This window comes from Haliotis rufescens, unplaced genomic scaffold, assembly GCF_023055435.1.
Source record: "Haliotis rufescens isolate VD_foot unplaced genomic scaffold, xgHalRufe1.0.p SCAF_7, whole genome shotgun sequence".
Taxonomy (NCBI): Eukaryota; Metazoa; Mollusca; class Gastropoda; order Lepetellida; family Haliotidae; genus Haliotis; species Haliotis rufescens.
Window position 1 is genome coordinate 8,895,058 of NW_025964361.1, and position 16,710 is coordinate 8,911,767.

A 16,710-nucleotide genomic window follows, 5' to 3' on the forward strand; every position below is an offset into this window, starting at 1 on the left:
TTCAATACTTACAGGCTGCTTTTAAACCATCTACACAACCAGGCAGCATATATATTTCAGCTGGCATCAAAGTGACTAGGCATTCTCTTGATGGAAATGAACAAAATTGGCTCATAGGCTGTCATGAAGTATCTCCAACTGAAAGGGCAAACACTACCAGTCTTCCGTGCGGACATCGTGTCAACTTCAGGAGATTGTGCTCATTTAAAGCTGGGCAGCAGAGGTAAAGAGAGCCATAACGAGCCGGAAGACTGCCACCACAAAGGAAAAGGTTGATAAAATACACGATATGAATACACATGATCGACGACCACACGTCAGATAGCCACTATGGTAGGCATCTCTCATGAGAGCTGAGTGAGTGAGTATGGTTTTACGCCGCTTTTAGCAATATTCCAGCAATATCACGGCGGGGGACACAGGAAATGGGCTTCACACATTGTACCCATGTCGGGAATCGAACCCGGGTCTTCGGCGTGACGAGCTTACGCTTTAACCACCGGGCTACCCGACCACCCCTTGTGAGAGTTGAGAACATTCTGAGGAATGAACTGGGAATGACAAAGGTTTTAACACGCAGTGTCCCAAACCTTCGGATTCCTGATCAGAAATGATCCTGGCTTATCACCTGAGAGTTCACGTCGATTTGATTCAGACCCAGCCGACTTTTGTTGAGCGATTTTAACCATGGATGAGTGTAAACATGAAACGTCTTGTGGACTACCTCCCGAAAGATCATAGCATTAACGACCGATATTTGGCTAATCTAGCAACTGCGTATGAATATCAATGGTAAACGTAGAAAACGCACAAAAGGTGTGTTGTTCCACCAGGTCAATGCACAGATCTCCACCTCTTCAAAACCTAAAGAAATAACTGTCAGGCATGCTTTATGCAAATGCTGATGACGTCATTTCTGCTGTGGAGGGCAGTTTACACCACCAGGAGGAAGCCTTCTTCGTAAGTGGGACCCAAGCAGTCTAGCATCCTTGGCAGAAATGTGTGAAGTCAACCTTGGAACCTCTACGTAGTCCATCACAGCTTGGCTCAGAACTTTTCAGCAACCCCTTCGTAAACACGTTAGTGTTATAGGTGTTCAGGGTTATACGGAATTTCAATCTTTTAACTGTCATATGCACAGTAGCATATCGTCATCTGCCTTACACTGCCTGAGTAAGAAATAAAAAGATTTTCTTTGGAAAATTTTCAGGCAGTAGCTTCTCTTTATCATGTCTGGTGTGACAAATGTACCCTGAGAAATCGTATTTAAATAACATATTATTTAGGTGCATGAGAACCATGACTATTTGACAGACCCATGACCATAAGCTAAATTTAAATAGCAATATATATAGCAGACATAACAACCATTGAAAACAGTCTCCAAAATTAAACAAAAAACTCAAACATGTCTTAAACACGCAACAGTTCCAAAAACTGCAAAAGAATTTTCCAGATTAGGTAGCAATATATAAACGATTTGCTTCACATTCCACAGATCAAATGGCTATGAAACTAATACACTTTTTTTGTGTGGTTTAGAACCAATCGAACCATACGTTGAGAAAAGACATGAATGGAATATAAAGAACTGTTTTATAATATTTTATTTGTTACATACATGAGAAGTAACTTGTCATTCAACTAGGACCTTTGTTACATGAACAGTAATTTACTTTTTATTTCTACCCAACATTTCACTTCACCTCACCCAACATGCACACCTCTCATGTATTGTAAACCAAGTCACAGCCGGTTTCAGAATCAAGAGATGGTGGAACATAGTGAATACAAACCCAAGAAGTACTGACGATGCAATGTGTAGGTGTACAAGACTTACAACTGACATCAAATCCAGATTTACAAGGGCAACAAATGTCAGCCCTAAACAGCGGATGAGTCAGGACAAAACAAGCCTGTGCGATGGATGGTAATGCACAGTGATCAGTTGTTCAGAATCCCCACTTTCTCAAACAGTAATGCATAAAAAAGGAGTTAGTGAGTGAGTTGGGTTTAACCTCGCTTTTAACAGTATTCCAGTTATATCGCGGCATGTCAGCTTAATGTGGGAGGAAAGCCTGAAGTGATGCAGGTCTCAGACATTTACAACTTGGGTGAAACCCACAAGCACGGGTATGGTGCTGACAAACCTAGAAACACACAATTTTAAACCCACAATCATTGGTTTTTGGCGTGCCTAATGGTCGCAACTCTGCACAGCGAATCGCAGCGTCTTAGACGACTGGGCCACCCGTGCCCCTAATGCATAAAAAGAATGGAATAGTAGCCAGATAGCACATTATCACAGTATCGAATGTGTAAAGTTGTATGCTGCTTTTAGCAATATTCTGGCTTTATCATGGCAGGGGACACTGACATTCTCTAATGTAAAGTGCCATTTTAGAGCAGTCCATACAGCACACACAAAACATGAAACGTCATGTCACTTCGTGTGTGATGGTGAGTAAACTGTAATTCGAACATGTAACGATCCCTCGAAAGTATCTCAATACATTTCTAACTTACACTTGTCAAAAGCAGTCTCAGGCCAGATGTAATCTTCACCACCAGTCCTCTTTCACATGTTTATAACTTCATTAACATTTGTTTAAGACTATAGAGATTGGCACTTATGCTAAATACGCAAGTGTGTAAAACAACTTGGACCAGTATGTAAACCTTTCTCATCAATGATGGTTGGCCATATTTTTGTGCCTTAATTAAACACCCTGCCAAAGAGACACACTTTTGTTCTACAGGATGGGCAGAGATGACAATGTAATATTTCATTGAGTACGGCCTAATTATTATGATGGTGTAAAGTTTGATTGGGCTCAAATAATTTGGCTGATGCTAGATTTTAGGCTTGTATGTTCCACTTCACACACTTTACAATAAGAATAGCATTGAAACATCTTATTTCATAATGAAAACGTCATTTGGTTCAATCTTAATTCTCTTGAGCCGAACAACTGGACTAAGCATGGATCTCTTCAGAAACAGCTTGTCCTCAAATGGCACATCCACCTCACCAGTCTGCATCCTGTCTTCTATGGAATGCTGAGGAAGATTGGAAGGTTCTGGTTCCTGTTTGATTCTAACACTTGGGTCAAGTCCCGATGGTTCAAGTTGTGGTTCCAGGGTGTTTCTGTCAGCCGCATAGTCTGTGATTGGTTCCATCTTGACTTTCACAGCTATTGTATCATCAACCATTTCAGTGCTGCAGGCAGATGTAGAAGCCTTGCTGACATCAGCAAGAGCACTTTCAGACAAGGTGCAACTTGCACCAGCTTGTGTATCAGCTGCATGAGCTTCAATGTGATCCGCAAGTCCATCTGTGGTGTCAAACTTGACCTGACACAAGTTACATTCAAAGCACATGCTGTCCTCTTCCTCCTCGTCTGCTGTGCCTTCATGTGTCTCTTCCATCTTGTCCGTTGTGCTTACTTGGGCCTCTTTCTCCTCGCCTGTTGTGTCTTCGTGTGACTCTTCCTCCTCGTCTGTTGTGTCTTCGTGTGACTCTTCCATCTTGTCCGTTGTGCTTACTTGTGCCTCTTCCTCCTTGTCTGTTGTGTCTTCGTGTGACTCTTCCTTTTTGTGTGTTGTGCCGGTTTGTGCATGACATCTCTGAGTCAAACACTTGCATTTCGCATGATAAAGTTTGTGATTCCACAGAAGGTAAGGGCTGGAATAGAGTCTGGGGCATTCATCACAGTAATATCTTCCATTCAAAATTTTACATTTGTCCAAAAAATTATGTCCAAACATGTTGCCACAGTATTCAAGAGGCGACTTCTTGGCTTTGACAAATGACCCTCCCTCAACAGCTATTAACGATTTATACACATTGGTTTCCTTTTTCTTGTACTTAGTAATGTCCAGGTTCTGAGTCGGCCTTCCCTGCAGGTTCAGAGAATTGTCTCCATTGACATCATCGTCACTGGTAATGGGTGTTGAGTTATATACTTCATCCTCACTGTCAGATGAAAGTCTGAGACCTGTCCTCCTGTCACCTCCAGTAGCTGGTTTACTTTTCTTCCCCGGTTCCTTGGCAATGGACTTGGACTTCAAAAACGTTGACCCCCTGTCATCAGATATTAACGTTGTGTACAGAAGGGTTTTCTGACTCTTGGCATTACTGTTCCCAGTGTTCATCTCCTTAAGTTTCTTCACAGGCCTCCTCATCAGGTGCATTGGCTTCTGAACATTGTCATCATCATCATCATCATCAGCAGCAGCATCACTACTCTCACTATCATCATCATCAGCAGCAGCATCACCACTCTCATTATCAACAGCAGCAGCAGCAGCATCACCACTCTCATTATCATTATCATCAGCAGCAGCAGCAGCATCACCACTCTCACTATCATCATCATCACTGTCAATTCTGATGTTCTTGTCCAGTTTTCTGTTACTGTTTCCACATCCCAATTCTATTTTGGTCTGGGTTGCAACCCCTAGAGTTTGCTGAGAGTCTGTCTCCTTACCTTTTACCATCGGTGTCATGTCTTCTGGATGAATGATCTTAATTCTCTTAAGCCGAACAACTGGACTAAGCATGGATCTCTTCAGAAACAGCTTGTCCTCAAATGGCACATCCACCTCACTAGTCCGCATCCTGTCTTCTATGGAATGCTGAGGAAGATTGGAAGGTTCTGGTTCCTGTTTGATTCTAACACTTGGGTCAAGTCCCGATGGTTCAAGTTGTGGTTCCAGGGTATCACCCACATAGTCTGTGACTGGTTCCTTCTTGACTTTCACAGCTATTGTATCATCAACCAGTTCAGTGCTGCAGGCAGATGTAGAAGCCTTGCTGACATCAGCAAGAGCACTTCCAGACAAGGTGCAACTTGCACCAGCTTGTGTATCAGCTGCATGAGCTTCAATGTGATCCGCAAGTCCATCTGTGGTATCAAACTTGACCTGACACAAGTTACATTCAAAGCACATGCTGTCCTCTTCCTCCTCGTCTGTTGTGCCTTCATGTGTCTCTTCCATCTTGTCCGTTGTGCTTACTTGTGCCTCTTCCTCCTTGTCTGTTGTGTCTTCGTGTGACTCTTCCTCCTCGTCTGTTGTGTCTTTGTGTGACTCTTCCATCTTGTCCGTTGTGCTTACTTGTGCCTCTTCCTCCTCGTCTGTTGTGCTTACTTGTGCCTCTTCTACCTCGTCTGTTGTGTCTTCATGTGACTCTTCCCTTTTGTGTGTTGTGCCGTTTAGTGCATGACATCTCTGAGTCAAACACTTGCATTTCGCATGATAAAGTTTGTGATTCAACAGAAGGTAAGGGCTGGAATAGAGTCTGGGGCATTCATCACAGTAATATCTTCCGTTAAATATTTTACATTTGTCCAAAAAATTATGTCCAAACATGTTGCCACAGTATTCAAAAGGCGGCTTCTTGGCTTTGACAAATGGCCATCCCTTAACAGCTATTAAAGATTGGTACAAATTGGTTTCCTTTTTCTTGTACTTAGTAGTGTCCAGGTGCTGATTCGGCCTACCCTGCAGGTTCAGAGAATTGTCTCCATTGACATCATCGTCACTGGTAATGGTTGTTGAGTCATATACTTCATCCTCACTATCAGATGAAAGTCTGAGACCTGTCCTCCTGTCACCTCCAGTAGCTGGTTTACTTTTCTTCCCTGGTTCCTTGGCAATGGACTTGGACTTCAGAAACGTTGACCCCCTGTCATAAGATATTAGATTTTTGTACAGAAGAGTTTTCTGACTCTTGGCATTACTGTTCCCAGTGTTCATCTCCTTAAGTTTCTTCAAAGGCCTCCTCATCAGGTGCATCGGCTTCTGAACATTGTCATCATCAGCATCACCACTCACACTATCATCATCATCACTGTCAATTCTGATGTTCTTGTCCAGTTTTCTGTTACGGTTTCCATACCCCAATTCTATTTTGGTCTGGGTTGCAACCCCTAGAGTTTGCTGAGAGTCTGTCTCCTTACCTTTTACCATCGGTGTCATGTCTTCTGGATGAATGATCTTATGACTGAAGAGGACGTAAGGGTTTGGACAACTCTTCCCACACATATTGCAAATGTACCTTCCATTGTTGATCCAGCATCCTTCCAATTCTGGCATCTTATGAAACGCCTCTATCATCTCATCTTCACTCATTGTGTTGAAGGTCTTATGGTCGGATTTCGGACAACTTTTATCTGATGGCACAATGCTGGCTTTCTGGTCTGTTCCATGAGTATGGTTTCCAAACAGAACCAGATTAGTAAAGTGTTCTCCGCAAACATTGCAGACAATTTTCTTCCCATCCATGTGAAAAGGTTGCTTGTGTTTTTCCGCAGTTTGCATCCTTGGAGTGCCAGTGATGATGTTTGATTCCAAAGACATGACGAGTGAATCTGGCAGCACCACCTCTATTTTAGGGACTGTGGATCTGACAAACAAGAGTTATACAGATGTTACTATCACTGGCTACAGATATCATGCAGGCAATACTCACACCAATAGAGCTTCTGGTTTTCGGAAATGTGTCTTATCTAAATCCCCTTTGGGCAAGAAGAAAACTACATGTTATCTTAGCATGCATGTCAATGATATAGTACTAAGATAATAAACTCCAAGAGATTTTGAAGTTAATAAAGTATATATTCTCTCAAGCAATTATCTCAATGAGGTTATGTGATTTAGTCATTGATTAATAAAAACATAGGTCTGACTCTGACAAGAATGGAACACCTCCGTGGTCTAGTGGTAGAGCGTCCACCCGGAGAGCGGAAGGTCTGGGGCTTGATCCCCGACTGCGTCATACCAAAAGATGTTAAAAGACGGTACTTGTTGTTACCCTGTCTGGCGCTCGGCATTAAGGGCCTAAAACAAGGACTGGTCGGCTCGGAGTCAGTATACTGTGTCTGAGTAGGGTATCAATGTTAAACTGCGGCATAGTATCTTAGTGAGCTAGCACTATAAATCGGCATCAGTCTGGACTAGTACAAGCAGCCACACAAACAGACACACGTACATGCACGTCGCTATATAAGTGAAATAATCTTGGAGGCGATGTTAAACCCCATTTCACCTCACCTGACAAGCATGACAAGTGACTCCGAAAAATAGAATCCCCCAAAATCTGAGTAGTAGTTCACATGACACAAATATGCAAATATGTTCTAGGGGTTGACACTGTAATCATAAACCCAAGTAAGAGAAAGTCATTTAATATCACAGTCAGCAGTTATTCTAGTGAGGTTAGGTGAAATGGGGTTTAACGTCGCGTCCAAGATTATTGTACTTATATAGCGACGTGCATGTATGTGTGTGTGTTTGTGTGGCTGCTTGTACTAGTCCGGACTGATGCCGATTAATAGTGCTAGCTCACTGAGATACCATACCGCAGTTTAACATGAATACCCCACTCAGACACAGTATACTGACTCCGAGCCGACCAGTCCTTGTTTTAGCCCCTTAATGCCGAGCGCCAGACAGGGTAACAAGTACCATCTTTTAACGTCTTTTGATATGACGTGGTCGGGGATCGAACCCAGGACCTTCCGCTCTCCAGGCGGACACTCTACCACTAGACCACGGAGGTGGTCCCTGTTATTCTAGTCATATCTGGCAGCCTGTAATAATCAAATCTGGAACAGGCATCAATTCACACGGATGGGGCCTGATGACACAGTCGGCCAGATCACACATTGTGAACACTTGATACTAATTATGATAGTCTTCTTACAAAATGCAGGGGATACTTGAAGAGCTCCAAATAAACTATCTAATGCTACAAAAGAGCACATGAGCCCAATTAGTTTCAATTGCTTGCATACAAATATGCATGAAGAAAATGCACAAAACAATATCATATGACTGTGTGTAATAACCCAGAGCCTTTTCAGCATACAATCTCATTAAAATCAGACCGACCTTGCTGGAACTTTGACCGGCACTAATTTCAAATTGGCGACTGAGCTTCGAAACATATTTTGACAAATTCTCAATTTCAAATTTGAAACCTGAACAAAAGAACATTCTGGAATGGCTAACAGATGGTCTAGATTCTATGGATTCAGTGGTTAAACCCGTAATTATCGTTCGGAGTTCAAGTTTTTGAGGTTGCATGATTAGAAATCACATTCCGACTGTCACTTTCATAATCTAGTAAGCGATGCTCTGATTGGTCGGATGAAAGGTCGTTCTGAGGTGACCCCTAATGGGATGTCCTCAGATCTTTGTTTAGCGGTAGCGAGAACTGAGGTCTGATTTTAATGAGATTGTTCAGCATACATACTGGTACGTCATTACAGACCTACTGATCGAACACCGGCATCAAATGTCAGTGACCTCTACAGCAGTGAAACAATTGCAACTAAGTCCAACGTCTCTCTTACTGTAACATCCACACGTATTGCTGTTGTGAGCTAATGCTATATGTGACACAATTGGGGCATCACATGCACAGAGGCAAATTAGAGTCACCTGAAACAGCATTCTAAGAATTATGTTTGCAAAAAGTTCACCCACAGATACCCAAGAGGCTGGATCCAAAGGAGCAAAGATGTTTTGAATACACAAAGCGATCAAACGGCAATGACTGTCGTAAATCTATGATCAAGTATGAGAGTTACAATCGTCTTAGCGCTAAGATTGCTTTATGGAACTGGGCCTGCATTCCATGAAGGACATAAACCAGGGTTAGACACAGCTTCGAGTCCATTAAGTCTGAGATTAGTGAAAATCTTGAAATGATGAGGGGACTAGTTATTCTGTCCTAAAATCTAGTAACTTTACATCAACTTTCTGAAATAAGCTGTAAATTAGTTGGATATGACCAAAAGTGCCTATCCCTGGAAACGCCAAGGCCAATACATTCTCACACCAGCTACATATTGGTTGCCTGCAAACATGACAAGAGATGCATTACCTGAAACTATGTCATCATCATCATCATCATCATCATCATCATACTAACGTGCTGCATTTGAATCAAATACACAACAAGGCAGCATGTCACAAGGCATTCTCCATTGCTGAAAAGACAATGTTGGCTTCCACGCTATTATCAAGTATCTCCAAATGTAAGGGCTAACTCCAACAGACATCCCTGTGGACATAGGGTCAGTTTTAGGCGATGAAGTTTTTTCCTTTGCCACTGTAAAGAGCTTGGCTGCAGAGTTCAAGAGGGGAAAAGAGAGCCTCAAAGAGGATCCAAGATCCGGACGACCTTCAGTTGACATAACGTAGGAAAATGTTGATAAAATACACATGATCATGGATGATCAACCACTCACCACGTGTCACATTGCCAAAGCAGTAGGCATCTCTCAAAGGAAAGTTGAAAACATTCTGAGGACTGAACTGGGCATGGCAAAGGTTTTAGCATGCTTGAGTACTGATCAGAGACGCTCAAGGTTCATCATCTCTGAGAATTAATGTTGGTTAGAAGCAAAACTATCTGATTTTGTGGAGTGATTTGTAACCATGGATAATTCGAAGGTTCACCACTATATTCCAGAGACCAAACAACCGTCAGAGCAGTGGAAATTTCTAACGTCTCCTCTGAAGAAAAAGACAAAGTCTGTTCCATCAGCTGGCAAGGCGACCCTGAGGTCAGACCATTAATGGCCAATATTATCCAAATCTGCTGAGGCAACTGCCTGAGAATATCAGGCTAAATGTCTTGGAAATCTAACTGAAGCAAGGAATAAACTTGGCCACTAATCCGAGAACAGACAGACTTGTTGTTTTATCCCCAAACATAGTTATTTTACAAAACCACGAGTCTGAAATGAGCTGTCGACTAAATGGATATGACCAATGGTGTTAATAAATGCCAAATGTTTTCTTGTTCCACCAGACCAATGCACTGGTGTACAAACTTGTTATCGCCATGGTGGCAATGCATGATTGAACATCCACTCAATCACATTAAAATCAGATTTTAGTTCTCACAACCGCTAAACAAAGATCTGATGACATCCTATTACGGGTCACGTCAGACCGACCTTGCGCAATCTTTGACCGACCAATGGAATGAATGACAAGAAGTCGACATTAGCCAATCAGAAGGCAGCTTCCTCGTGCTTTACGTTACTAATTTCAAATTGGCAACTACGCTTCGAAACATAATTTGACAAATTCTCGATAGAAAAAATTGAAACCTGAACAAAAGAACATTCTGGAATGGCTAATAGATGGTCTAGATTATATGGATTCAGTCGTTAAGCCCGTAACTATTGTTCGGAATACCTCGTGTTAAAGTTTTCGAGGTTGCATGATTAGAAATAACATTCCGACCGTCACTTTCATGATCTGGTAAGCGACGCTCTGATTGGTCGGATGAAAGGTTGTTCTGAGGTGACCCATAATGGGATGTCCTCAGATCTTTGTTCAGCGGTAGCGAAAAACTAAGATTTGATGTTTATGAGATTGATATCCACTTAACTTTCAATCAAGACAGATTATTCTCTGGCTTTGACGTTTCCTAGTTTATGCTTCTGTTTCCGTTTTGTGTGTATAGTCATTGTAACATAAGACCACAATAAATTTATAATTAGATTTACATACAAGTTTTTATTTTCATATAGTGCAACTGTGTATTGGTACATTAACTTACGAGGAGACGATTCACATGATCATGAATGTTTTGTTGGACTAGGAATATTGTATTTTTCTTCAACATGTTCAAGTGCGTAAAGACAGAAGAGAACACTCAGTGATTTTGTACGTCTGAAGGTACTTAAGGCAAAAAAAAATGTTGGGGTGTTTTGTAGCATGATGGTGGGGATGAAAATCCTGATGATTGTGTAAAGTATGACTGAGCACTAATAATTTGGCTGAAGCTAGATCTGGAGGCTTGTGCATATTTCATTTATTTCACACACTGCATTAACAAAAAGAATAGAACTCAAATATCTTATTTCATAATGTAAACGTCATTTGGTTCAATCTTAATTCTCTTGAGCCGAACAACTGGACTAAGCATGGATCTCTTCAGAAACAGCTTGTCCTCAAATGGCACATCCACCTCACCAGTCCGCATCCTGTCTTCTATGGAATGCTGAGGAAGATTGGAAGGTTCTGGTTCCTGTTTGATTCTAACACTTGGGTCAAGTCCCGATGATTCAAGTTGTGGTTCCAGGGTATCACCCACATAGTCTGTGATTGGTTCCATCTTGACTTTCACAGCTATTGTATCATCAACCATTTCAGTGCTGCAGGCAGATGTAGAAGCCTTGCTGACATCAGCAAGAGCACTTTCAGACAAGGTGCAACTTGCACCAGCTTGTGTATCAGCTGCATGAGCTTCAATGTGATCCGCAAGTCCGTCCATGGTGTCAAACTTGACCTGACACAAGTTACATTCAAAGCACATACTGTCCTCTTCCTCCTCGTCTGTTGTGCCTACCTGTGCATCACACGTCTTAGCCACGTACATGTATTTCTCATGATAAAGTTTGTGATTCAACAGAAGGTAAGGGCTGGAATAAAGTTTAGGGCACTCGTCGCAATAATATTTTCCATTCATTATTTTACATTTGTCCAGGAAATTCTGTCCAAACACGTTTCCAAATGCGGAACTTTTGAGTTTCTCGTTCAAGTCTTTGTTCTGTTTTCTTTTCACCTCAGTGTCATGGGACATCTTATGTGTGAAGAGCAAATATGGATTGTCACAGACTGCTGGACAGATATCGCACTGATACTTGCCATTGACCACTTTACATTCATTGAGCCCTGGTAGACTATAGAACACCAACTTTGGATTAGCATTTGCAGAGTCTCCTGTTGAGGAATCCATCACCTGGTTCTCAAGAACCTCCTTGTGGGTCAATCTATGAGTGAACAGAAGGTAGGGGTTCTCATATGTTCTGGAACACTTGTCACACCTAAATTTACCAGGACTTGTCACTGTACAATCCCGTAATCCCGGTAGGGAGTGAAAAGCTTTCATCATTTTGTCATCATCCAGATCTGTGAACAACAAGCCCTTCTCACATCCTGGGTTGGTCTTTTGTCTCTGTCTCCGCCTGTCACCTCCTGTAACTGGCTCATTTTTCTTACTCGGTTCCACCATGACAATGTGTTCAGAAAGCGGCTTGGACTTAACATACGTTGACCTCCCTTTACCAGCTCCGTACATTTTGTAGAAATAGGTTTTTTTACTCTTGGCCTTATTGTTCCCAGAGTTCATCTCCTTTAGTTTCTTCATAGGCATCCACGGCACCTGCATCAGACTCTGTACATCGTCAGCATCCTCATCCTCATCACTGTCGCTAGCAAATCTGACGGGCGTGGAGGCATGTACTTCATCCTCACCGTCATTTGTAACCTTGAGGATCGTCTTGGTCACATCACCCTTGGCATCATCAGAGTCATCTGAACAGCTATCTCTTCTTTCCTTAAACACCTCTGGGACGATCACATTAAGCTGACAGTTATCACCAGTGTTCTGGTTTCTGGCCCAAGATTCTTTTGTGGTGTTGGTTACGAATTCGTCAGAGTCATCTGCCTTAACCTTCTTCATGGGCCTCATGCCTTCTGGATGAAGGATCTTGTGACTGAAAAGGATGTAAGGGTTTGGAAAACCCTTCCCACACATAAGGCAATGGTACTGTCCCTGCTTGTACCAGCATCCTTCCAACTCTGGCATCTTATGAAAGGCCTCCATCATCTCGTCTTCACTCATTGTGTTGAAGGTCTTATGGTCGGATTTCGGGCCACTTTTACGCGACGGCATATTGTTGGCTTTCTGGTCTGCTCCATGGGTGTGGTTCTCAAACAGAACCAGATTAGGAAAGTGTCCTCCGCAACCATTGCAGACAATTTTCCCCCTGTCCATGTGAAACGACCGCTTATGTAATTCCACACTTTGCCTCTGTGGTGTCACAGTGATGACTTTGGGTAGCAAAGACATGACGAGTGACTCTGGCTGCACCACCCTCTATTTCAGGCACTGTGGATCTGACAAACAAGAGTGAAAGTCATTTAATTTGCAGTCAGCAAATATTCCAGTGTTATCTAGCAGCCTGTAAATAATCAACATCATCTGGAACAGGCACTCTAACGGTTGAGTGCATGAGCACCAATTCACACTGATGGGGCGTGATGACACACACTGACACGTCAGCCAGGCCACACGTTGAGAACACCTGATACAAATTATGATGGTCGTCTTACATTACACGAGATACTGGCAGAGCTCCAAATAAGGTGTGCATTTGAAAAACATTCGCACAATATAAAACACCATAACCCAAATTATCCTAAATTGCTTTCATATAAATACGCATGAGAAAAATTTAAAAACAACAATTGAAGTTGTCAAAACTTAACTAGAATCATCAAATGGCAGGCACTGAACAAAAGCAGAGCGTATCCCGATAAAATATGTAAACGAAGAACGTTAGTGATATTTAGTCCTAGGCATTAACTGGTTGCTAGGCAGGATGGTAAACATAAATGGTGGCATATTGGCGATTTGATTTGTGATGATGAAATTTAACTGTGATTTGTCATCATGGTCATTCAATGTAAACTTGGTGGCGAATGGAAGAAATCTACTGCGCATGCAGACCCCTTACTGTACTTTTTATAATTTTGAAATTGTGCGTAAATTGTGCATGATTTTTCCAATCACTGCATGTAACTATCATATTCATCATGTTCATGGTGATTATTATTAACACCATCCGAGTCATCCTGGGGCCCATTTGGGAGGAGAATATCCTTGTTTTCTGTTTATTAAACATAATGATTAAATTAATGCCTTGACAAACTTGATCTGCTTACAGGTGAATAAGTTTGGTTTAATGCCGCTTTGAACAGTATTCCAGTTACATCACTGCGAGTGAGTGACCCTTTTGTCGTAGGAAAGCCAAAAGTGATGCAAGGCTAAGACGTTTACCGCTTTGGTGAAATCCACGTTCAAGGGTATGGTCCTGACAAACCTAGAAACATAATCGCGCCAAACTGGGATTCCAACCCACTTTCATAGGTTTCTGCATGCACAAGGGACGCAACTCTGCATAGTGAATTGTGGCGCCTTAGACGACTGGGCCATCCTTGCCCCCAATCCTCTTAAGTGATGGTCAGGAAAATCCCCATAATGTTCCGTTCAATCCATCAAGCTTTACTGAAATGCATACAAAGGGTGCAGTTGTTAGATGAGGCCAGCTGACTTTGCTTCAAAACTGACTGGGCAGTGCATGCAGGTAGGGGCGCAAAGATACGGAAGGCCACGACATCATACATGTCTCGTTACACTGTCACAATACGATAGGCATCTTAATCATGTTAATGCACAAGAATGAACACAAAGGTCATGAACTGAAAAGTTATTTAATTTTAAAGAAATAACATGTAACTTACTTGACAGTCAATTCAGCCGTCACTGGCAATAGCAACTGACAAAGCATTTTCAGTCCCTCTACGACATGTAAACAAGACGGATCACAGATAGCAAAATAGGGCTTATATTTCGATATGTACAAAATATGTATTTTGGTTGTTTTTTTTTGTGGCCTCTATGTATCTTAAATCTTATCTATGTATCTTGCCTCGGAGTTTCCATGTATCATTTCACCATAACATGTACCATGTATCATTTCACCATAACATGTACCATTATCATTTCACCATAACATGTACCATTATCATTTCACTATTACATGTACCATTATCATTTCACTATTACATGTACCATGTCTCATTTCACCATTACATGTAGCATTATCATTTCACTATTACATGTACCATGTATCATTTCACCATTACATGTACCATGTATCATTTCACCATTACATGTAGCATGTGCAAAGTTGGGACTTTTTTATTTCTTAAGTAGTTAACAAATCTATCACAGGAAAGTAAATTGACAAAAAAGATCTTGATCAGGATCCACAAATGATGATGCTGACTAACAAGGCCACACACACATCATCAGTCATGCAATGGGTGACAGCCTCCTCAACAGCAGCACTTTACTTTAAAATACAGCCTACTTCCCCTCTTTGAAAATAGCTTTCAAATCAGAACATCTCTTGACCAAGGTAATTGGTAATCAAGACATTAGCTTTATCGAATGAGCACCTCTTGAAATAATCTATACCATGACATTAGTATATGATCTCTTTTGCCCACAGCCCTTTTCGCTCACTGTATGAAGAGGCGATGTCTGATTTGTGACATACTTTGACTTGCAAGAAGTTGGGAGCCCTGTGCAAAAAAATAAAATTTAAGATAAAATTTGAAAAGGTTGCAATTTTTAACGGCAAAAACACATCATGACAAAAAAACAAGATTTTATTTTAAAAAGCCTTTTGATGCCTTCTTGAAACTACTACTTATAGTTGTTATCATGATTATCATTAACCACAAATTTGCATAATTTTTGGATTATATTCAGGGACATACCAAGATTTCAAAACCTTGGCAGGCTGTTTGAGTAAAAACCACTATTTTACCTAATTAGTCAGTTTAATACAAGTCCCGAAAAGCCATAAGAAATGTCATTACTATTGATCATAACATGAATTGGACATTTCAATGACATTTGCTGCAGACATGGGGCCAAATATCGACCACTGAACAGGTCTAGGTAAATCTCCCGATAGACCAGTGTGGACATGCAAGAGAAGGCGAAATCTACAAAAACAAATATTTGGCAATTTATTAAGTTTGTTGAATATATATCAGAGATAGACATCACTGGTCATATCTAAAAAGTACATAACTCTTGTTTTGAAAAAGTGTATTATGGTTAATAATTTGAGGAGAAAACAACTTGTCACCCTAGAATTTCACATGTCTTGGACCAATGGACTAGTGGCTGTGAATGACTCATAAAGGGTTAAGTCTAAGAACTGCATCACTTCAGGCATTCCTTCTACATGAGCTGACACAGTGTGACATTTGTTTGTTTGTTTCGTAACACCGCTTCCAGCAATGTACCAACTCCAAAAATAGCAGGCTGTATATAACCAAGTCTGGACCAGACAAACCAGTGATTGTTATAATGAACAACATCCGTCAGGGTTCGATGACACACAATCAACCAAGCATGACCGAATGAACCTAGTTTACCTTATGACAAGTATAGGGGACTCCTGGTAAGAATGTAGGTGATCAGAAACCCATTATTTTGTTCGCACATTTCAACCCTGGTCAGGGCAGACTTTTTTCTCATGATAAATCTATTACTTCATCAGAGCCGTCATGCTCTTGTATACAAAATGTTTTGAGACCATAATGAACAATTTCATTGTCATGATCGCCAAAACACAAAAATCATAACATTTCTACATCGTGGTAATCTATACACTGCCTTGTTGCCACTATATAGTTCGTCCTCAAGATGGAGAGCCTTTCCATCACACACAATCTGTGTCATTACTCGCATAAACACGAACGTATTTCATTCAAGAGAAATGCCATTATCTAATTGGTGTGTTTATTTAATAAATTACGACCACTGCAATATCGTGTCTCACCTGATATGGCAGTAACAACAACAAATCCCCACAAAGTCACAAACAGCTTGTTTCCTCCATGTTGTCGCGCTTCCGTATTGGGGATTCCTCTGGGACAAGACGATTCTCAAGGCTGAGGGGTGGTGTTTTGTGGCATTTTATTGAAGCAGTCGATGAATTGAGTAACGTCTGTAAGAGATCAAAATACGCTTTCAATAATTATGTTTTAAGGTATTCCAATTATAAAATAAAGTTATCAGATGTGTTAGACAAG

At 41.3% G+C, this 16,710-nt stretch overlaps 2 protein-coding genes across 2 annotated transcripts; both read right to left on the reverse strand.

The window, feature by feature from the left end:
* Positions 1 to 2,136: 2,136 nt before the first annotated feature.
* Positions 2,137 to 16,613, reverse strand: LOC124144452. Its single transcript, XM_046513855.2, has 2 exons — positions 16,458 to 16,613; positions 2,137 to 6,409 (listed from the first exon to the last, which is right to left on the reverse strand). Exon 2 carries the CDS (start codon positions 6,361 to 6,363, stop codon positions 2,917 to 2,919), a length of 3,447 nt encoding a protein of 1,148 aa, XP_046369811.2. The 5' UTR covers positions 6,364 to 6,409; positions 16,458 to 16,613; the 3' UTR covers positions 2,137 to 2,916.
* LOC124144453 lies at positions 10,653 to 13,934 on the reverse strand. The gene is made up of 2 exons (XM_046513856.2): positions 13,874 to 13,934; positions 10,653 to 12,930 (listed from the first exon to the last, which is right to left on the reverse strand). Exon 2 carries the CDS (start codon positions 12,881 to 12,883, stop codon positions 10,886 to 10,888), a length of 1,998 nt encoding a protein of 665 aa, XP_046369812.1. The 5' UTR covers positions 12,884 to 12,930; positions 13,874 to 13,934; the 3' UTR covers positions 10,653 to 10,885.
* Positions 16,614 to 16,710: the final 97 nt, after the last annotated feature.